This window comes from Ischnura elegans, chromosome 7, assembly GCF_921293095.1.
Source record: "Ischnura elegans chromosome 7, ioIscEleg1.1, whole genome shotgun sequence".
Classification (NCBI taxonomy): Eukaryota; Metazoa; Arthropoda; class Insecta; order Odonata; family Coenagrionidae; genus Ischnura; species Ischnura elegans.
The window spans coordinates 15,877,065-15,896,367 of NC_060252.1; the positions used below are offsets into that span (position 1 = coordinate 15,877,065).

Consider the following 19,303-nt stretch of genomic DNA (forward strand, 5'->3'; position numbering starts at 1 on the left):
ACCCTCTCCTTTGTACCCTGTTGTTTAAAAATTTCCCCCCCTGGTTTTGGATCCCCCCTCAACAAAATTCTTGGCTACCCCCCTGCCATCGACTGAATTCAAATTTTCCTCACTCACGTTTCCCACGAATTTTACTTTCTCATCGCATACGGACTTGTGTTTCATCCGAAAATGCTTCAGTATTGTGAGGTGGATTTAGCACATCCTCGCGATAATTTACGCCACAGTGCGTAATTTTATAAAAAAAACCGGGCACTAAATAATGGGTTTTAAACTAATTTTAACACTTTTTATGATCGAAAAACTTAATTTGTTAAAGAAAATTTTTGTTAATTCCTGATTTTTCGTTATTTTGTTTTCTTTTGCGAAGGACAATAACTGTGTTTTTATATTTCGGGGGGTGGGGTCCGGACCCTCCCCATGGCTACGCCACTGGGAAGGAGCGTGTAAAGGAGAGGTGGAGAGAAAGAAGCACGCTCCCTCCGTATTTCAAACAACGAGGCTACAAATGAGGGAGTTGGACGAAGAAGTTAGATCTTGCTTCAGTGACGTCGTTGCCTTCAAAGCGAAGTGCGCTACGTGGTATATGTAGTTGGCGTTTCCAATCCGTCTCTAATTGTTTGAGGGGTTAATGCTGCGCTCGTTTCATTGAAAATTATGCTGTTTTGAAAATGTTGCATATCAGTGAAGTGTAATTGTAGATAGAAAACTGAGTGGCAATCAATTAGAGCTGAAAAATAAACATAAATATCGTCAGGAATGCGTCTCGTTTGGTCTCATTCTTTTTTAAATCTCGTGCATATCATCTAATTGTCGAAGCTATCAAGATATCTTCGGGCCCAGAAAGTCGCTCTCCTAGCATTTGTCGTCTAGAAACGGAGAATTGAAGCTGGAAGGCCAAAAAAGGTCAGTTGGTGAGACGAGTTAGGGATGAAACACGCTTCAATTGTTTTCATGTGATTTGATATTCTCCTTAGAGGACAATGATTTTTGGTCCGTGTGATTTCGGATACGAGCAAAAACAACAGAGGCACGGGCTGGTGGACGGCCGAGGCTGGTTTTCTGAAATCTGCGACGTAGTTACTTTTGACGTGGTTATTATCCTACGGCGCTGAGATTCCTCCGATGATTGTTCAATCTCTTGGGAAGAGTCACACTATGTGCCAGACGTATTTTGCCTTTTTTATTTTCTGGCTTGAAAATCCTGACCACGGCTGAAATTCTACTCGCAACCTCTGCGAGAGCTTTCAAACAAAACGGTTCATGAGTAGGACAAGAATCGCATGCAACGACGCATTCGGAGAGAGAATCGGAACTCTTTCCACCCTGATGGGGCGTTGCATTCACTGAAGCTATTATTTAAAATTTCGGATCCAGATCCGATGTCTTCCGCGACTTTGGATCCGATGTATCCGATGAAGGGCAATATCCGCGGATATTTGGATCCGAGGTATCCGATCCGACCATCCCTAAAAATAACAATAGCCGCGGTGGCTACATTCTCGTTTGGCCGCGGTGGTAAACAAATAATGTAGCGTTCATTGCGTCCATACATACCAGAGCAGCCTGGCGGGTGCGCCGTGGCGGCCGAACGCAACCTGTCGAGTCCGCCCGGAGGCCGCGGCGGCTTATGCCAAGCAAGTATCAACTTCCTCAAGGGTTGCATTGATGAAACTGGGCTATACAAACGCGAATGTGTCTAATTTTTTATTATTGACGCAGACGCGTGCTAGTCTCAAAAAGTTACGTATATAAAAAACCCGCTCTCAGCGCGTATTTATAAGAAACTTTTTTCACAGGAAAACTCGCTCTCTGCACGTTTTTATTATCATCAGACTTCAAATATCATTCGAAAATAAAAAAAATATATTTCGATCTATTATACTTTAAAATTGGTGGTCGAGATGAATTCTCCGAATGTGATTCATCGCAATACTTTGATTTGCCGTGACCAGCGGCTAATAAAAGAACGGAAAACGCATGCATTGCTTCCCGATCCCGAGGTTTCCAATTTTTTTTCTCTTAGAGTTGCTCATGATCATGCACCATTTCAGGGTTCGTCGGTTTGTCGCTCTTGCCGACATTTTCACGTTTCCGAGGCCGCTTAGGTATGTTCGTCGCAGCACCCGCGAGCCGGGCGTATTCTCCGCGCGGGCAAGGCTGACACCGCGGCCGCTTGGGTGTGTAGCGGCCTTTATGCCCCAAACTTATAGTCTATGCTCAAAACATTTATCTTCCTGGAATCGATGGAATCGGAATCGACTTTAGGCGATCGATTCTCGATTCCGATTCCGTGCCCGAGAATCGGTGGAATCGAGAATCGACATTTGGAATCGACTCATCCCTATATTTAACCCTTCACCACAGCAAGCACTATAAGTGACAAAATCAGGAAGCTCAATCTGACATGCTCAAACAACAATATTGAAAGAGGGAAACATGATTCCAACAGAGCTTCACTAATACCACCTATTTGAACTTATTTAGATGGAAATATAACTTGCTAAACAACCATAAGAAACTTAGCTGTCAAAGCAAAGTTGATTTCTATATGAATTCATACTGATAAAATATGGATACTACTTAAAAAAAAGAAAAAAGTATTTTTTTCCAGCACACACTAATCTTAATCCCCTTATTTGCATCGAGGTGTATTACATTTTACAAGGAAGTAGCTCTACTAAACTTGATAAGATACAATAGGCTTTAGTCGAGAAGTAGAGCAAGCTTTTGCAGCATAACTGACATGCTTTCACAATCTCATTACTCACCTTTTCAAGAACATTCCAGACTCTGGGATAAAATCCCCTGGGCACCCTATTAAGGGCCCCATCCAACCGTCTCCTCCGCAACCACTGCCCTTGCCTCTCACCACCTTCACCAATAGTCTCCGTTTCTTCAGTGCCTTTATTTACTCCTAATAGGCTGCCAATTTGGCTTCTCTGGAAATTAATATCAGAAATATGAATGGAAAATTCAAAAAAAGAGATTAAATGGATATTTAATGTATATCAAACAGCTGACGATGCCCACCACTTGGCATATTACCAGAATCAGAGTAAAAAATTAATTTCAACACACAAGGACAATAAATTGAAATTAGAAGATATTTAAAGCAATCCACCAATTTCCTTTTTGATGCAAGATAAATATGTATACCAATTAAAATTTGATGGTAAAAAGGAATTGCCAATATTGATTTGAGTAAATTTTGAATAATTTACGAAGTTCATGAGTTCAATACAGGAGAGAAGCAATGAAATTTAGTCTAAAATAATTATTGGGTAAGTACCAAGGTGTCATGTTTTTCCATTATTTTCTTGGAGTGAATTTAAATATCAAGAAAATGATGCCACTGGTTATCAATTTATTCTAGTCAGTTCTTATAATCTGTCCGAATCTTTGCCTCAAAGTTTAAAATTTAAACTAGAAAAATTATTTTTTTTCTTCATTTTTTTGGCCAAAGTGACCTTATTTCTATATGATGGGCATCAATATCAATGAATAATAGCATTTAAACCCCAATTCAATACATAATTAAATAAAAATAAACATCAATTAAATATATGCATACTTTCATCCATTTGAAGACTCACAATGCTACTCCAATGTTATTATCGTAGGCATTAAGCAACACAACATATTTGACATTAATTGATATTAACACATAGATATCAACTGATTTGGATAAAAATAACATCTATAATATCAATATCGGTAGGAAACCCTTCACGGTTGTGCATTGCAATCCACTTTGAGAAAAAAGGTGAAAATGTTGCACTCTGCTCATCGCATAACTCAGGGTCTAAACCAATAAGATACTTTAACAACCTAAAAACTAGTACTTGAATAAAAGCATTACTTACCTTACTCACTTTACTTGATTTACTACTTATGATTGAGAAATTTCCACGGCCAACTGAAAAGGCATGAAGAAGCCATCAATATCCACCATAAGAACTTAAAAATGAAGCCCAATATAAGTACAATGGCATGTACACCCCATTCTGGCCATTCCAGCGAGATTGCCATACACCTCTTCAACTCAAAAGTCATATTATAACCCAGGAAACTTTTAACAACACAAAAGTAGTTATAGAAGGCATATCAGATTGTGTTTATGTAAATTTCAAAATAACAACAACTACAGATAGTTCTAAATTGACCAACGAATACTTTACCACTGCTAAGAGCAAATTCCTTTCCACTCATTATGTGATGCAGGAGATTCTTCATTTCAAAGGGTGAGAGATTAAGCAGATGCTCTGACGCCTCCTCCCCAGTGCATTTCAATGATCGTGACAACTCAGTTGCCATAACCTAAATAAATAAAACCAAAAACTCAAATGTTTTTATGCCAAGTAGCATCATATCAGAAAAATCTATTGCAGATGATTTCTCTGGCTAAGAAGCTGATATAATCATCGAGAGACAAGTAACAAGAAGATTCCTCACTTCTAAGGATAGATCTTCAATAAACAAAATAAATCATATAAATCCATGATATATTTTCCACACTATGCTAAATGAAAGAGAAAAAATACAGGTATTTTTAGAACTTGATGTTACCTGAATAATTAATCCAACCCTTAAACGTAACATTTCATGGAAGAGTTGTGGTTCAGTACGAATGAACATCGCTAAGTAGACAAGCAACTCCTGTAAAAAGGATAAAAGATGATCAGACAGGTAAAACAAACCAGAGACCATTCACTGATACCTAAATCCACAATTGGCTTCAATAAATATGTGCATTTTCAAAGGAATAACAGGCTTGTCCCTGGCTGAAATCAGTAGTGGCCTAGTTAAAAATATGTAATGTAATGAAGTCAAACTACATTAGCCTGCACGAATTCCCCTATATTCTTAAGGTTAGATAAATATGTGCACACAATAAAGGTGAGAGTTAAGCAGTTTAGCTTCAACTCTAGCAGATAAGGAGAGGGGCATACCTGAGTTAACATGGCAGTACTTTCATCATCACCATATGCACCATGAATCAAAGTTCGCAAATCAGCTTCCGGTAAAGGAGCAGTGATTGCATGTTCATGCATAGGAGGCATACCCACAGTCACTTGTTTCTGACGAACTAACAAATCTGTAACAGCTTTGGCTAAATCTTCAACCCGCTTGCCAAGCGTACCTGTAATAAGAATTTGAATATCAGGGCTATTAAAACTGAATCATTCACCAGTCACCTGTAGCATTTTTCCCACACATGAGTTCCCAAAAAATCTTAGCCAAATTGGTGCATTCTATACTTCATACCTTATACCTAGAATAACACATGAACATAGATGAATTGTTACAGTATTTACATACCTTGAGGCCTTAAATTATCCCTGCTATTGCCAACTGAGTTTTCATACTTTGCTCACACTGCTTCATTTACTTAGAATAACATAATGAAACTTTTTCCAAGTTTTCACATACATCAAAGCTAAATGGCTGGCTATTAAGAGTCCTTTTAGATCGATCATAGAAATGATTTATGCAGTCTAAATTTAAGAAGAGGTTAAGTTATGCATAACAAAACTTGATTTAATCTAACACCATAGACCGTATCCTTAAAATCAACTCAATGATTTCAATTATTCCACACCTTCCGATGCTAACAATTTTTAATCGTCAAGCAGAGATTAGAAGACTGACTATTGAAGGACAATCTTTATTTTTGAAAATTATGCCAATGATAGCGGTCATTAACTCAAGCATATATCCTAAAATTTAAACTGTATAAAAATGATTAGTAATAAAGCTATCCACCCAAACGCATTTATTGCTATGCTGCTATATAGATAGCGTATCAAGTTTTACTTCAGCACACAAGGTCATGACAATAGTCCTAACAAAACAGGGTCTGAAAAACCAGGTCTCAGTTTTTAATCAAATTTTGCAGTGTTGTAGCCCATTCGGAGCTATCCACGAATCACTCCCTCATATGAGATTATGAAACCAATAGCTTAAACAAAAAATGCAGTTAAACATTTTCAGGTCAAACATATTCCGTCAGAAATGATCCCCTTTCAAGTGGGAGCGGTAGTCCTGTGGTTACAGTGTTTGCCTCTTATCTGGAGGCCCTAGGTTTGATTTTCGCATGTGGCACTTTTTTTCATAATTCGTCTTTTCTTTTCATTTTACAAAACCCTGCTGATCATCATTCGCAAATGCTTTGTTGTGCGACTCAGAAATAACGTAGTTGAAACTTGGCTTCCGTGCAAAAAAATGGGAAAACATCTGATGCTGCTGCATTGCAGAAAAAGATTTCCGCAGAAAAATAAAATTTTCAGAGGAAAATCATGGAAATAATGATGAGTAGCTGGCTTTTGTAAAATGAAAAGTAGACACAAATTATGAAAAAAAGTGCCACATGCGAGAATCAAACCTAGGACCTCCGGATTGTAGGTGGACACCGTAACCACCAGACTACCTCTCCCACTTGAAGGCAGTCTATTTCTATGGGAATACATATATTAGACCTGTAAATGCTTAACTGCGTTTTTTGTTAAAACTATTGGTTATATAACCCCATATTGGGGGTGATTTGTGGACAGCTCCTGATGGACTACAGCACTACAAAGTTTGATTAAAATCTAAGACCCAGTTTCGGACACTCTCCTAATAAGAGATTAAAACTGAAAGCTGAAGTATGAAGATGAACTATAGATTACAATCATTGGCTCCCTGCATTTACTCATGATCAAGCAGAGTAAGTTACCAAGCATTGGATGGACCAAAAATGGTTTCCTTCTCAGACATACTCATATGATACTTTCAGATAGGCAACAAGCATAAACAAGAGTAAATTTTAAGAACCAACTAAGTAAAATACACAATATTTATTTTCCCTAAAACAATGAAGGACTTGAATAAATACTAGGCTTTACTTCTTTCGAGAATTTCCTTTTTTATTGAAAACGACAGGTGTCCTAACGCCCCTGCCACACACCTATTGAGGTGGCTTGTGTTGTAAAATGTAGATTTAGTTTTATTCACACTGAACACTGTTTTTTCACACTGAACTACATATTTCCAAACAACATTTGCACAATGGTAATATCATTATGCAACACATTTTTAATTTGGCAGGCTTTAACATGGAAAACAATTATTATTCAACAACAGAATCAGAGATTTGAAAAGTTTTTAACTCCTTGTGAGACAAGGCACTTGCACTTTAATTACCTGCAGTGTGCCTGACAAGTCCCCAAAGCTTTTGCTGGCATGCCTTCTCGTAGAGCACCTTGAGCAGTTCCTTCACTGTTACTGGCTTCCCTCCTTCCCCAACAATTCCTTAAATAAAATAAAAAATGACATAAATAATGAATACCAACGCACAGTACAAACCATTAGACCCTTTCAATTATGCATCCATGGAAAACTGTGTAATGAATAAGGATGTTGGTCCTAATTTATTGCCAGTTCTGATTTCAGTTCAGTTCCTATCAACAGTTCCTAGACCTTGTTTATAATCAACTGCTTCATATTCAATGCTTAATCTTCAACTCGATGATTTTTATTGGGATATAAGAAAATGCAAGAAAGAACATGTTAAGTTTTGTCACACGGGATTTAATTCATGAGATATGTACCCTAGAAAAATTTTATAGTTGGGTTATGTCCAAATTATTTCAGTACTGATTCTTTTTGGCTTCAGTTCTGATTGACAAGTTCAGGTGGAGTTGGGAATCAGAAGATTCTCATGAATCCACAGAGAAACAGAGAAATCCAATCCTTTAATAGAGAATTAACCAATTCTTATTTTGAGATGGGGCCTGGAATAAAATACTCAATTTAAACAATGGATTAAAAATTAACTCATCACTAAAAATGGCAAAGATGAGGATTAAAAGAAAAAGTTTTGATGATTTTTCATACCAGTAATGTCAATATAGGTTTTTTTTCAACTATAATATAATTCCATAATTTCTAGTGTAATTCCAATGGACATGTTAAATGAAATTGAGAGGTGACATTATTTTTTTCAGATTTAAATCTGAGCAGGTATTCAGATTATGTGTAAAAAAGAGAAATGCGCATGCTGATGTGTGATGCAATCTGGAACAGCAGTAAGCATATCATTCAAAACTGATTATGAGAGAACTGAATTCTTGAAACTAATTGAAATCACTAATGTACACATGCATTTGGTTTGGTTGCAAATTTTGTGCTTATGGAGAACCTTTAATTGAGGACAGGAATGATTCACAATGGAATAAACAACAATGAACAATACATGGCCAATAAACAGTAGAGAAATGGTGACATGCTCAGCATGAGTTGTAACATCAACTTTTTTTTACAGAAGTGTTAAAGCCATCGATTTTTAGCAATGAAGAACTCTGCGAAAGATTGTTGCGGGGAAAACTATGGGTCTCTTAACACTTTCAAACTCTAAAAATCATCATTAAAATTAAATCAAAGAAGTGCCCATTCCCAGGCTTTTCAAAAAATAAGCAAAAATATTAACGAGATGCTTCTCTTCACCCATCCAATCCTTTGCGACAGATCCAACTACATAATGCATTCATAAGTATCACAGGAAAATCTAAATAATGTAGAACATACCAGTGTCAAAGCTGAGCCCTTGTGTGTCAACAAGGTACTGAAGAATATCTCCTTGCTCTTCCAGATTCTCTGTTTCTCTCAGCATCGTCAATAGCTCCTCTACTTCTGTATCAGCATATTGTGTTTCAGAGTGGCTTCTACAATACCAAAATTAAAAATATAAATTAATATCAAAACACACCAATTTGAAAAACATCTGGTTAGACAATAGAAATAAGCCGTCCAGTTAGCAAAGTTATCACAAGGCCATTATTGACAAAGTGAAATGGTCACTAATTTGAGAAACAACTGCCGAATAACCGATGGTAATTCTTTGTTAAAACTTTCGCAGGTGCTCGTCATGTTGAATAAAAACTTTTGGGCTATGTGGCCGCGTCAATTCTTGGATGGCCCCAACAAGGCCAAGGGATTCTGATGGATCCCTTGAGAAAGCGACCAGCATCGGTCGGGAAATGTCGGGGGCACCCAAGAATTGACACGACGACATTGCCCAAAAGTTTTTATTCAAAATAACCGATGGTAAACTGAGACACTTGTAAGTGCACTCAAAGAACAAAAACTCAGCAAAGGAAAAATTATGTCTCTTGACCTGGGCTTGAACCAAAATCCCCAGAATTTGAGCTTAGTGCCTAGTGACCTTAGCTTTTGAGTTTCATGTCCGCATCTAGGCAAATGATTTTTCTTCTGCAGAATTTTTAGCTTAAAAATGGTTAATTTTGTCAATGATTGAACATTTAATAATTCACAGATTTAATCATAAACAAATATATTAGCCACTTAAAATGGAAAATTTCATTTGATTTCCTTGAGAAAAAACATGTTATATACTCATATATAAATATGTAACACAAAAAATAAAGAAAAACATACATAAATGAACATGAAAATGAAATCCCTTGAGTGAATGTTAAAAATATGTAAATGAGTTTTTTTCTGTCCATGCAACAAAAATACTGTGATTCATTGAACTACAAAGAGTGGACATGCCGGGATTATTGCATATGAGTTCACACAGATTTGGATACAGGCTTGCACATTCAGTTCCCTTTCAACAGTACAACCACAAAACACATAATCACATAGATTAATAGTTAATAACATCTCTGTATTGCACATCTAAAACCACATTGATGAATGAAATAGTGCTAGTATTTATACAGGGAAAAATTGGTGATATATAACTATGAGGGCTGACTAAAAATTTCAGCTTCGAGACAAAAACACCACAAAAAAATACAGAGATATGTTGGGGATAAAAATTGACAACAATTAGAAGAACCCTTCTCGCTGAATTTTTGTTACTGATCTGAATGTGTTTTAGCAAAGACTGAATGTTTTACATAACAACAGGCCACAGGAGAGCATTGGAAATACGATGAATCAGGCTTGATGCTTCAGTTTAACATCAACTCTATAGTCAAGTAATATGAAATATGTAGTGACATGGTTTAGAGAGAGGACTTCTGATCTATTTACTAGAGATTACTATTAAATATTCAGAGTAGTCAACGTATGCCAACACAAGCATTTTAGATGAAATATGGACTTTCTAAGATAGAGAATTTTAAAAGCTTCCAAGTAGGTAAATAAAAAGAGATGGAAATTAAAGTCTACAGTGGGGTCGATTTATGATGGCCAAACACAAGGCCTAAAAGACTATGTAAACAAAAGATGACATGAATCTATTGAAGAATGGATTGTAGGGAATTATATGGAGGACAAACAGTGAAGGTCGTACGTTACTGGTTTCACCACTTAATGTTATTTGGTTAGACAGTTCCAACTTTAAACTCTCTGAATCTAAGTTCTCAATAGTACTTTAAAACCTGAATTTTAGACGAGGTAGCCTGCCACAAAAAATTTAACTGAAAGTACCCTTGTTCGTGACTATCAGCAGATTATTGGCTCAAGTATCAAACGAAAAGAAGAAATTTAGCAGTCAGTAAATTAATGCTTGACAAAAAAGAGAATACATTTAGTCCACTAACAATGACAGGTTTCTCCTCTGCTATCTTGAGGTTGACCACTAGAAGTGATCAAATCCAAAAATTGATGGAGATTTTTTCCAAACTGTATAACTAAAGTGCTTCATGAGAACAATCATTATAACTTCAGGGTAAGGTCAGATAAACTTCAAATAGCTCTGCTCATCCATTTGTAACAAAACTCATGAGGACTCTTAAGTCACATACATATTAGATACTGAATACAAATGAAATAACTGATGAGCCAGGATGACTATCAAAATAGAACAAAGTCAATGCCATTAAAGATTCAATAAATGCTCTCATTCCTAGGTGAGAAATGAAGAGATGAAACAAAATAGAACTAAACCAGAGAAGTTAAACATGGAGTTCAAATAAATTCAGAGTAAAGACTATGCACTGTGGTTCAAAGCTAAATTAAGGTCCCAAAAGTAAACTAAACACAGTTAAAGTTTTGCACCACTGGAATCATAAAATTTATCTTCAAATGGTTTAGTTTCCACCCAAAACATAAGTTGGTTGCTTAGCTAGCAGTTGCATTGACTATTAAGGTTTACCATATCTTGGTCTTGGGGTCAAAACAATTGTATTTTTTCCCATCCACACTTTATTTAGGGCTTAAAATTAACTGTAGACTGAGGAGAGTTTTAGAGAGTTACATTCTGGGACTGTCGATTCATTCTGAAGCACAAATTAACTACCTGATGAATAGAATGTTTTGTCAGGTTGAAACCATAAGTTCATTTAATATTTTTGTTTTGCTTTGGGATGAAGGGAATGAAGGGAAGGGAAAAGAATTTCATTTGGAGTGTCATCCCTGCCAAGGAGGGATAGGGCAAGAAAAAAGTGTATCATTAGCCCTTGGTACCTGGCCAATCCCAATACAGAAAAACCTCTTTACATAATAAACCTCCATACTTCATATCACCTCTACGGTCCCGTCAGATTTACATGTAAACTTATAGGCAAACCTCTTTGTAGTGAACCTCTTTATCTTGTAAAACCTCCACTTATCATACCAAGGAGACACCCCTGAGACGGCCTAACTACCTCCACAAATCATACCGAGACAACTAGAGACCATTAATGCAGCCGCGATTACGTACATGGAATGACATTTTCGGCAATAAATGTTTCACGCCTATTTTTTTTCTTTTACACCTATAATATGCCCTAATTTTCACATTAATCATTAGTTGAGGCCATTATGCTCCATATGAGAGCATGCCTAAAAATAAATAAGAAAAAAGGTATCCAACTATCATAATCATTTTAAGTGACTGTCGAATTAAGAGAGATCTCATTGTTTTCTCTCGTATCATGGTAAAAATCATGCGATAGTGCTCGCTTTCTGTAATTATTAAATTATAAATACATGTTTACTAATGCATGCATGATTGTATAAACACATAAATATAATGGTTTATAATTTATTATCAGTAATGCATATCATTTCCAAATGATATGAAAAAATGGTGCCTATCACTAAAACCTCTCTATAGTGAACCTCCATACACCAAATTGTCCAAATTTTGGTCCCGTCCATTACGATGTAAAGAGGTTTTAAGGTATTTCCTTTCCTCCCCCAATTGTGTCAACTACATGATATGTTAAATATTTAAATTTATTAAAAATACTCCCAGAAAATAAGCTCTCAAGTTTCCAAGCCAGTTCAAAGAAAAGAGAGTGAATTTTACTCCTATCAGTAACAGGAAAAGGAGAAAGAATCTTTTAACAGAAAAGCTTTAAAGAGCTTCTCTAATTGTTTTCCAACCGACTCTATATAAAGGCTTTAAACCATGTGATATGTGCCATAAAAAGTTTTGGTTAGAGGACAATGAAAGCGATTTATAATTAACAACCAAAACCCACATAATAATTAAACATATTTAAATTTTAATTAAACTGAATTGCAGAGCTATTGAAAAGGGGCAATGGCAGATAAATGAAAGAATATATCATAAATTAATAGCAACAATAAAATACATTTACTATGGCCAAAATAACATAATTAGGTGCATGAATCACTTTCACTGGCATAGCAAAGCTCGCTAAATAAATAAAAATGAAGTGTAACTTCGCATTACACTACTATCAGGCTTCAAGGATAAAAAATAAATATGAAGAAATTGGTGAAATAGGTAGCTATTTCCCATTAAAATACAGATTAAAACTTGTTACTTTAAAAATATTTTGTTAAGCATTTCCTCGATGTTTTCTTAATGGGACCGTGTAAATTTGCAGCGGTTGACATTTTTTTATTTAAAAAAATCTTAATATCTCATAAAAAACACTTTTGCAGGATACCTCTTACATGTAGAAAGCCCAATATACACATGCATTAATAATGTGATATCAATTAATACAAAATTAATCACAAAATCCCATTAAAATAGTCATTCTCACACTGTTAGCGAGGAACATATAAGGGCAAATATTCTACTAATGCTGCTTTGCAAGCAGATATCAGGGATGGTTCCTTAAATAGCTACTAGTTAAGAACATCTAATCAGAACAATGAGAATAAGTGTTGGTAGAGCTCAGGTGCAACAGGTCAGCGATAAGAATTTAAAACACAGATGGCCTTGAGTGACCAAAAAAATGCTAATGGCCACATGTGGAAATTTGGTGTTGAAGAGAAACTAAATGGCTATCTTTGATGTTCTAAGCCACTTACAGACATTCAAATACCAAAAGCCTTCAGTGACTGCTACATATCATCATGGATATTCTACGACTACAAAATAAAGTATCCTCTTTTTCATTCTTTCAGACCAAAAAAATACGAAAATTAAAAGAAAATGAAATTATAAATCCTAGTACTTTCTAATACAACACATTTCTTGGGCACTAAAAATTCAGAGATGTTGGGTAAAAATAAATGGCAATGTTTCTCTTCAGTGCATACATGTAGCAAAATGACGGGACTCTCATTATCATTGCAACCATCTATGGAAAAATCTTTGGATCATTCTCCTCGTAGAATAGTCTACCATTCCCTCGAGAACAATACATTTGGTTTTGCGGGTGGTAGCCGATGTTGACTAAAAGATGGTGTCGGGGGTTCTCCGTCCTTCCATCCCCTTCCACTCCTACCTCTATCCCTGCTGGGCATCGGTGGGCTCTTTATTACTGCGCTTCCTACTTTTTTCCATCCTCTGTCCTCCTTTTCTCAAGGTTCGGCAAATTTGACTTATGGACCTGGCCTCAGGAGTGTATCCCCACCGGCCCAACCTGAATTTGTGTTGCCAATGGCATTGAAGCTGTATTTCATACCTCACAGTATGTAAAATACATATATAGGCTTAAATAAAACTTAAAAAGGAGATATTTTGGTACTAACTTGGATTCTGTAGTACAAAAAGACAAATATGATGAGGATAGTGAAAAAAATGATCATAAGAGTACAACACCTACGATTCCCATAACACTTCCCTACTATCGCAGCTGGAGCACCAGCTCTCTGGCTCTCCAAGAGCATCCATTCTTGCTTCTCATCCCACGACCTCCATAGCTTGAGGCCATCAGCAGACCACTTTTCAAGTTCACGGAAATGTATCCCACCAGTCCACTCATTTTCCATACCTACCAGCTTAACTACATCCAACTTCCACTACATATTACCAAGACCATCCCCCAACCCTCTCATTCTTATTATACGGAGGAGTAAAATGTATGTAACTGATGCTATCTCAACAATTAAAAAAATCATGACCATGAGTTGAAATTAGATTTTGTTGAAAAAATGCCATTAAGGCAACTCATACCTCCCACTCTGGTGTATTTTTTTGAGATGGAGTATCTGATAAAACTATGTCCTGGACTCAAAATTTGAATCTCAGAGTTCTTTCACCCTCACCTAAAATGTTTGCTGGCATAAAACAGTCTAAGAGTATGAATATGAATACCATTGGAAATATGTGAAACTGAATAAAAGGTTATAAGCATTAATGGTACTTTTTAAATACCATTAATTCAAACAGTGCTATATGTGAGATAGTTGAAAAATATAATGTTGAAAACTAAGTTCCTTGAGTGTAAAAATATATACATCTCTCTGTTGTACACTTTGGCTAAAATATTTTCATGATGCACAGTTAATTAGGCCATGATGAAATGAAAATCACTAGCTATCAATCATATTTCTGAGGCTAATGCAATTTTTAGTGGAATAAAAACAAGAAGACGATTAATGTGATTTAGGCAGCCTACAAAGGGATAAACCACATATTGAAGAATAACATTTGAAATGGGATTAAAAGGCTTCAAAAATTGATCAATAAGTATTTTAAATTGATTGGTAAATATAACCCTGAAGAGCAGGAGAAGAAAATAAAGAGAAACGCTGGCCTCGAAGAGAGGTTGTGGTAAATGACCAGTTTTCGCTCAAAATGACCCATAGGCAATATCCATCCTTAAAGGTATGTATAACATCCATTTGAAAACTACCAGCAATGACAAAATTTTCTTTCTATATTAGCATTGTATGAGTAAGTACACATAAAGTTACTACAGAAAAAACAAACATTCAATCATAAATTAAAAGTTAAATTTGATTTTGAACATGACATACGGGTGAGAATGACCCATCCCATCTTCCTAGTGTTACGGATAGGAGAGGTAATGTTTGAACTTAAAGGTTTCCTTTAACTTTAACAGTTTACCACAGAATCCAATGAAGGCAATTAATAAAAGTTAAGCCATGTGCCATCAGAAAAAAAAGTTCATCCAAGAACTGTGATAGTTAACCCTGTTACCCAAATTTTGATCACTGAAGGCCAGTTTATAGAAAAAAGTTAATGATAAATTATCCATAAAGGGCACTTGGCATGAGATTCCAGTATTGATACAAAAATGGTGGCATACATAAAAATCAAGAGTGAAACCTGATGAAATTATCACAAAAGTTAGCATGGGGTTTGGTTGATTTTTATTGAATAGGAAAATTAGTGTTAAAACTTTGGAAAGTGCAGTGTTGTGTTCATCCTTTTTGTGTACTTAGCAACCATGTTTTGAAAGTTCAAACCATGAATTTTACAATAGTGGATTCTCAAGTGGGCCTTTAAATGTGTTGTCAATCACCGCGCATTAAAATGGGTTCACAAAAATTGCCACTTGCATCACTGATGGACTAATTGATCAGAGTTTCATGGGGAAAAAAGGTTAAACCAGCAGTTCTAACATATTCCCTGCCATGGACTTTTAGATGCCATTGCGCCAACATTTTTTTCATTTTTCTTTTGTTTTAATACTTGAATCCTATCCATTTGAGTTTTCGTGTGCATTCGGCTACGCACGCCGCGCTGTTCATGTCAAATAAGCGTCGCCAAAGTAGCTGTGACCAATGGCGTGCTATGAGCGGCCAAAATAAAGGCTCATTCTTTGGTCACAATGACCGAAGCGGCGTGAAGACGAGGCACATGTTTTGGTCATTATGACCGAAGCGGCGCTGAACGTGTTAACCGAAATTTACATGCATGCTGATGTGATCTATCAAATTCATGAAAGCTCAATGCTATTCCTTGCAATTACAAACCTGAGACCGCAAAATATTGAAAAAAAGTGTTTCGCATTGCACTCATCACCATGCCACAGACATTTTTGAAAATGTATCATAATGCGACTGAAGTGGCAACAGAAATCAACCTTCTGTGGCATGGAATTGGGCCTCCTCTATGCAGTCTCCTTGGTTCAAACCATGAATCATGGAAGAAGACACACTTCTGAATGAAAAATAATGCAGATATATGTAATACAGAAATGAGAAGTAAACTCCGGTAAATAAATTGATAAGGCTAAGAAACAGCTCAACTCAATTTCAACACCTTGTGTGCAGCAGTTTGCTCTCATAGTTCTGCAGAGGAATGATAGATGACATCTGGTCCATGCTAATTTTTTCTAAGAACACCCCAAAGTTCAGAAGCCGATTATTGGTTGATCCTACTTCATATTGCTAATTTATTCTATAAACTGGCCTTAAGCTGATTACATGAACGTTTTCATACTTTATCTGGCTGCATCTTGCTACTAGACACAAAAAAAACCAGCCGATTTTCAGCTGATTTCCGATTTCATAATATATTTATTGCTCTTCATACAACAGTTCCAATATGTTTTTGACTTTAATGAGAGAAGCTGAACATTGCTCATATCTTCTACTACATAAGCTCACCTGGAAACTGAAGAATCCATCCCAAAATGTAATGATGTCATGGTTATTCAGATGACCGTGATAGTGTTCCATCTGAGATGGCATCAAGCAGTGGGGGGGGGGGTTTGGGGAATAAAACCCCCCCAGAGCTCAGAGAAATTTAATCCATTTCACATAATTGGATTAATATTACTTACAGAATGGTGTAAATATTAATAAAATATCCCTCAGAAGGCCGCAAAACTCACCATTTTGAACCATTTATATGAAATTTTTTCTAGGGGAGGCTTCCGCACCTCCCGCTTACTCTGGCGGGTATTCCTCACCCTCAGATATCCCAGTGTTTTTCACCTAAAACCCCCCCCTAGCCTTAATTCCTAGCTGCGCCCCTGGCATCAAGGATCCTGAACCTCAAAGCAAACATTCACAACACCAAGTATGTCTGAGGGCACAACCTAAATCTGTTTATCCTAATTCATTGACAATCTCAAGTTTTTCTATGGATGAAAACTTTTAAGTCAGCCCTTGCATCAATCCTAACTCACAGAGCCACTGATGAATACCAAGGATAAAAAATGCTATCAATGTCAGGTGAATGGTAAATTATCAATTATTAAGCAATGCATTTGCAGTATATTTCCCAACATATGGCCACCCTGATCCCAAGGTCATGAGATACCAACAATAAAATATTACAATCGGCAATCACTACATTTTAGGTTGAAGCACTACAATTAATGTACAAGGCATGTTTGGACTTCACTGCAACCACCCAACCTCAGCACAACAACCAGGAGCTTGGCTTAGTAAGAACATGGGCACTCTTTACTATTAATCCCAATTATATACGCTACAGAAGAGAAGAACAATGCATTCTAGGCAGTGGAGTGTACTTAATGACAAGCTTGGCAGTTATAAGACACATGCTTGGCTTTGAGACATATCCCAACAGTGTAAGCCCAAGGTTCCACTGAAGTCCAACATGAGTAATCCTGACCTGTGTCTTATACTATGCATTCCGTGAATCTGCTTCCAGATGGCTGGGAGGTCATCTGGGGAGGGACTGCGAGGGACACTTTGCCCTTTAACGCTGGGTCTTTGGTGCGTGGGGGATTGTCCTCGGGAAGAGGGAGGGATGGGGGAGAGAGGGGAGGGGGTGAGGGAGGCACTCGAGCTGCCGGGAATGAGTAAAGGGCCAACCACAGAAACTCGCCTCTCCTCTCCTTGGAGTCCGAGCGTGTCCGCTGCAACAAATGAGAGAGAATGGGGGAATTAGGCAACAATAGAAGGCACACTGGAACAGCATGAGATACAGAAGAATTCACTGGAGTCTGGCTCAACCTACGCCATTATTATGGGAATGATAATGACTAAGTAATTTTCCACACAATGCTATTTTCACCCAGACAGTTTTGACACTGACAGTAGCATTATCAAGGTACAACTACTTGGTCACGGTTATTACAAGAGAGTTAAACCCTTAATAATGACAGAGTATGCATCTAAACAGGTTGGTTTAAATAAAAGTGGTGTGGAAAATAATTATGTCAACATTACTCCCATCATCACTACAAAATATGAAATGCAAGAGAAACCACAGGGAATACCAAGCGTCAACTTCTTTGCCCTGAATTAAATGGCTTCAGAAAAATTCTTTTTGAGAGGAAGATACAATAGAAAAAATTGAATTGTGAGAAATGGGATTGACGTGTGTATACTGCACACCAAGAAATCAAGTACTGTTTTAAGGAGAAAGGATTAGAGAAGTTGGTAGAATACTTTGACAAGTGTTTAAAAAAAACTCAAAACTATGCAGAAAAGTAGTAGAAGATATGCTCTTCCATTGGCTAACAGAATTTTGTTTCTAAAAAATTATTTACCATGTTTTTAATTCAAAACTGTACTTACTTTCTCGATATGCCTTGTACAAATGTTGTCAACAAAATAGCAAACAAGGAAAAACTGTGCACTGAGTGGATCTTCCAAGATAATTCAATGACTTGTAAGACTTTCAGCGATGAAGGCTAAATACTTATTCAAGAAACAGTATTCTATGAATGTGACATTTATATTTTGGTGGTAATTTATTACCTCAATGATTGGAAAATCTGAATAAGAACAAATTTATGCATGCTAATTAAATTGAAGCACAAAAGAATTTAACACATTTATTGACCTTTGAAATATAAACAGAAGGCTAGCTTTAAATTCAAATTAGTAAAAAAAAAACTGAAAATCAAACTTCAAGACCTAGTAAGCAAACCACATCTCCAGGGATGATAACATCATGTAATTTCCATAACAAGGCCAAGGACATATATCTATATAAATAAGATAACCATATCAAAACATTCATATATGTAATAAGACATCTTATGAGGTTAAATTAAACCACAAGCCATACCCTCGGAAAAATCTTTCTAAAGGCCTGTTTACACGGTACATTAACACGTACGGGTTAATGTCTAAATGTATGAATGCGAGAATGAACGCCAAAATGCACCGTGTAACCACCCAGCTTGTGCGAATGCATGCACAGAAAATAGAACCTGTTCTAATTTGGTTCATGCATTCGCCCATGTTCCGTTCTGGTCCACAA

At 36.6% G+C, this 19,303-nt stretch overlaps 1 protein-coding gene across 7 annotated transcripts in view; it reads right to left on the reverse strand.

The window, feature by feature from the left end:
- Positions 1–19,303, reverse strand: part of LOC124162210 (probable phosphorylase b kinase regulatory subunit alpha) — a 76,835-nt gene that overhangs the window by 5,955 nt on the left and 51,577 nt on the right. For 6 of the 7 annotated variants that reach the window (XM_046538659.1, XM_046538663.1, XM_046538661.1 and 3 more), the window contains 8 exons: positions 17,702–17,948; positions 8,569–8,705; positions 7,186–7,293; positions 4,953–5,143; positions 4,570–4,659; positions 4,182–4,320; positions 3,867–3,919; positions 2,772–2,942 (listed from right to left, as the gene is read on the reverse strand). In XM_046538659.1, coding sequence (XP_046394615.1) covers positions 2,772–2,942; positions 3,867–3,919; positions 4,182–4,320; positions 4,570–4,659; positions 4,953–5,143; positions 7,186–7,293; positions 8,569–8,705; positions 17,702–17,948 — 1,136 coding nt within the window. The remainder of the gene's footprint in view (positions 1–2,771; positions 2,943–3,866; positions 3,920–4,181; positions 4,321–4,569; positions 4,660–4,952; positions 5,144–7,185; positions 7,294–8,568; positions 8,706–17,701; positions 17,949–19,303) is intronic. The other variant, XM_046538665.1, reaches the window with a different exon arrangement.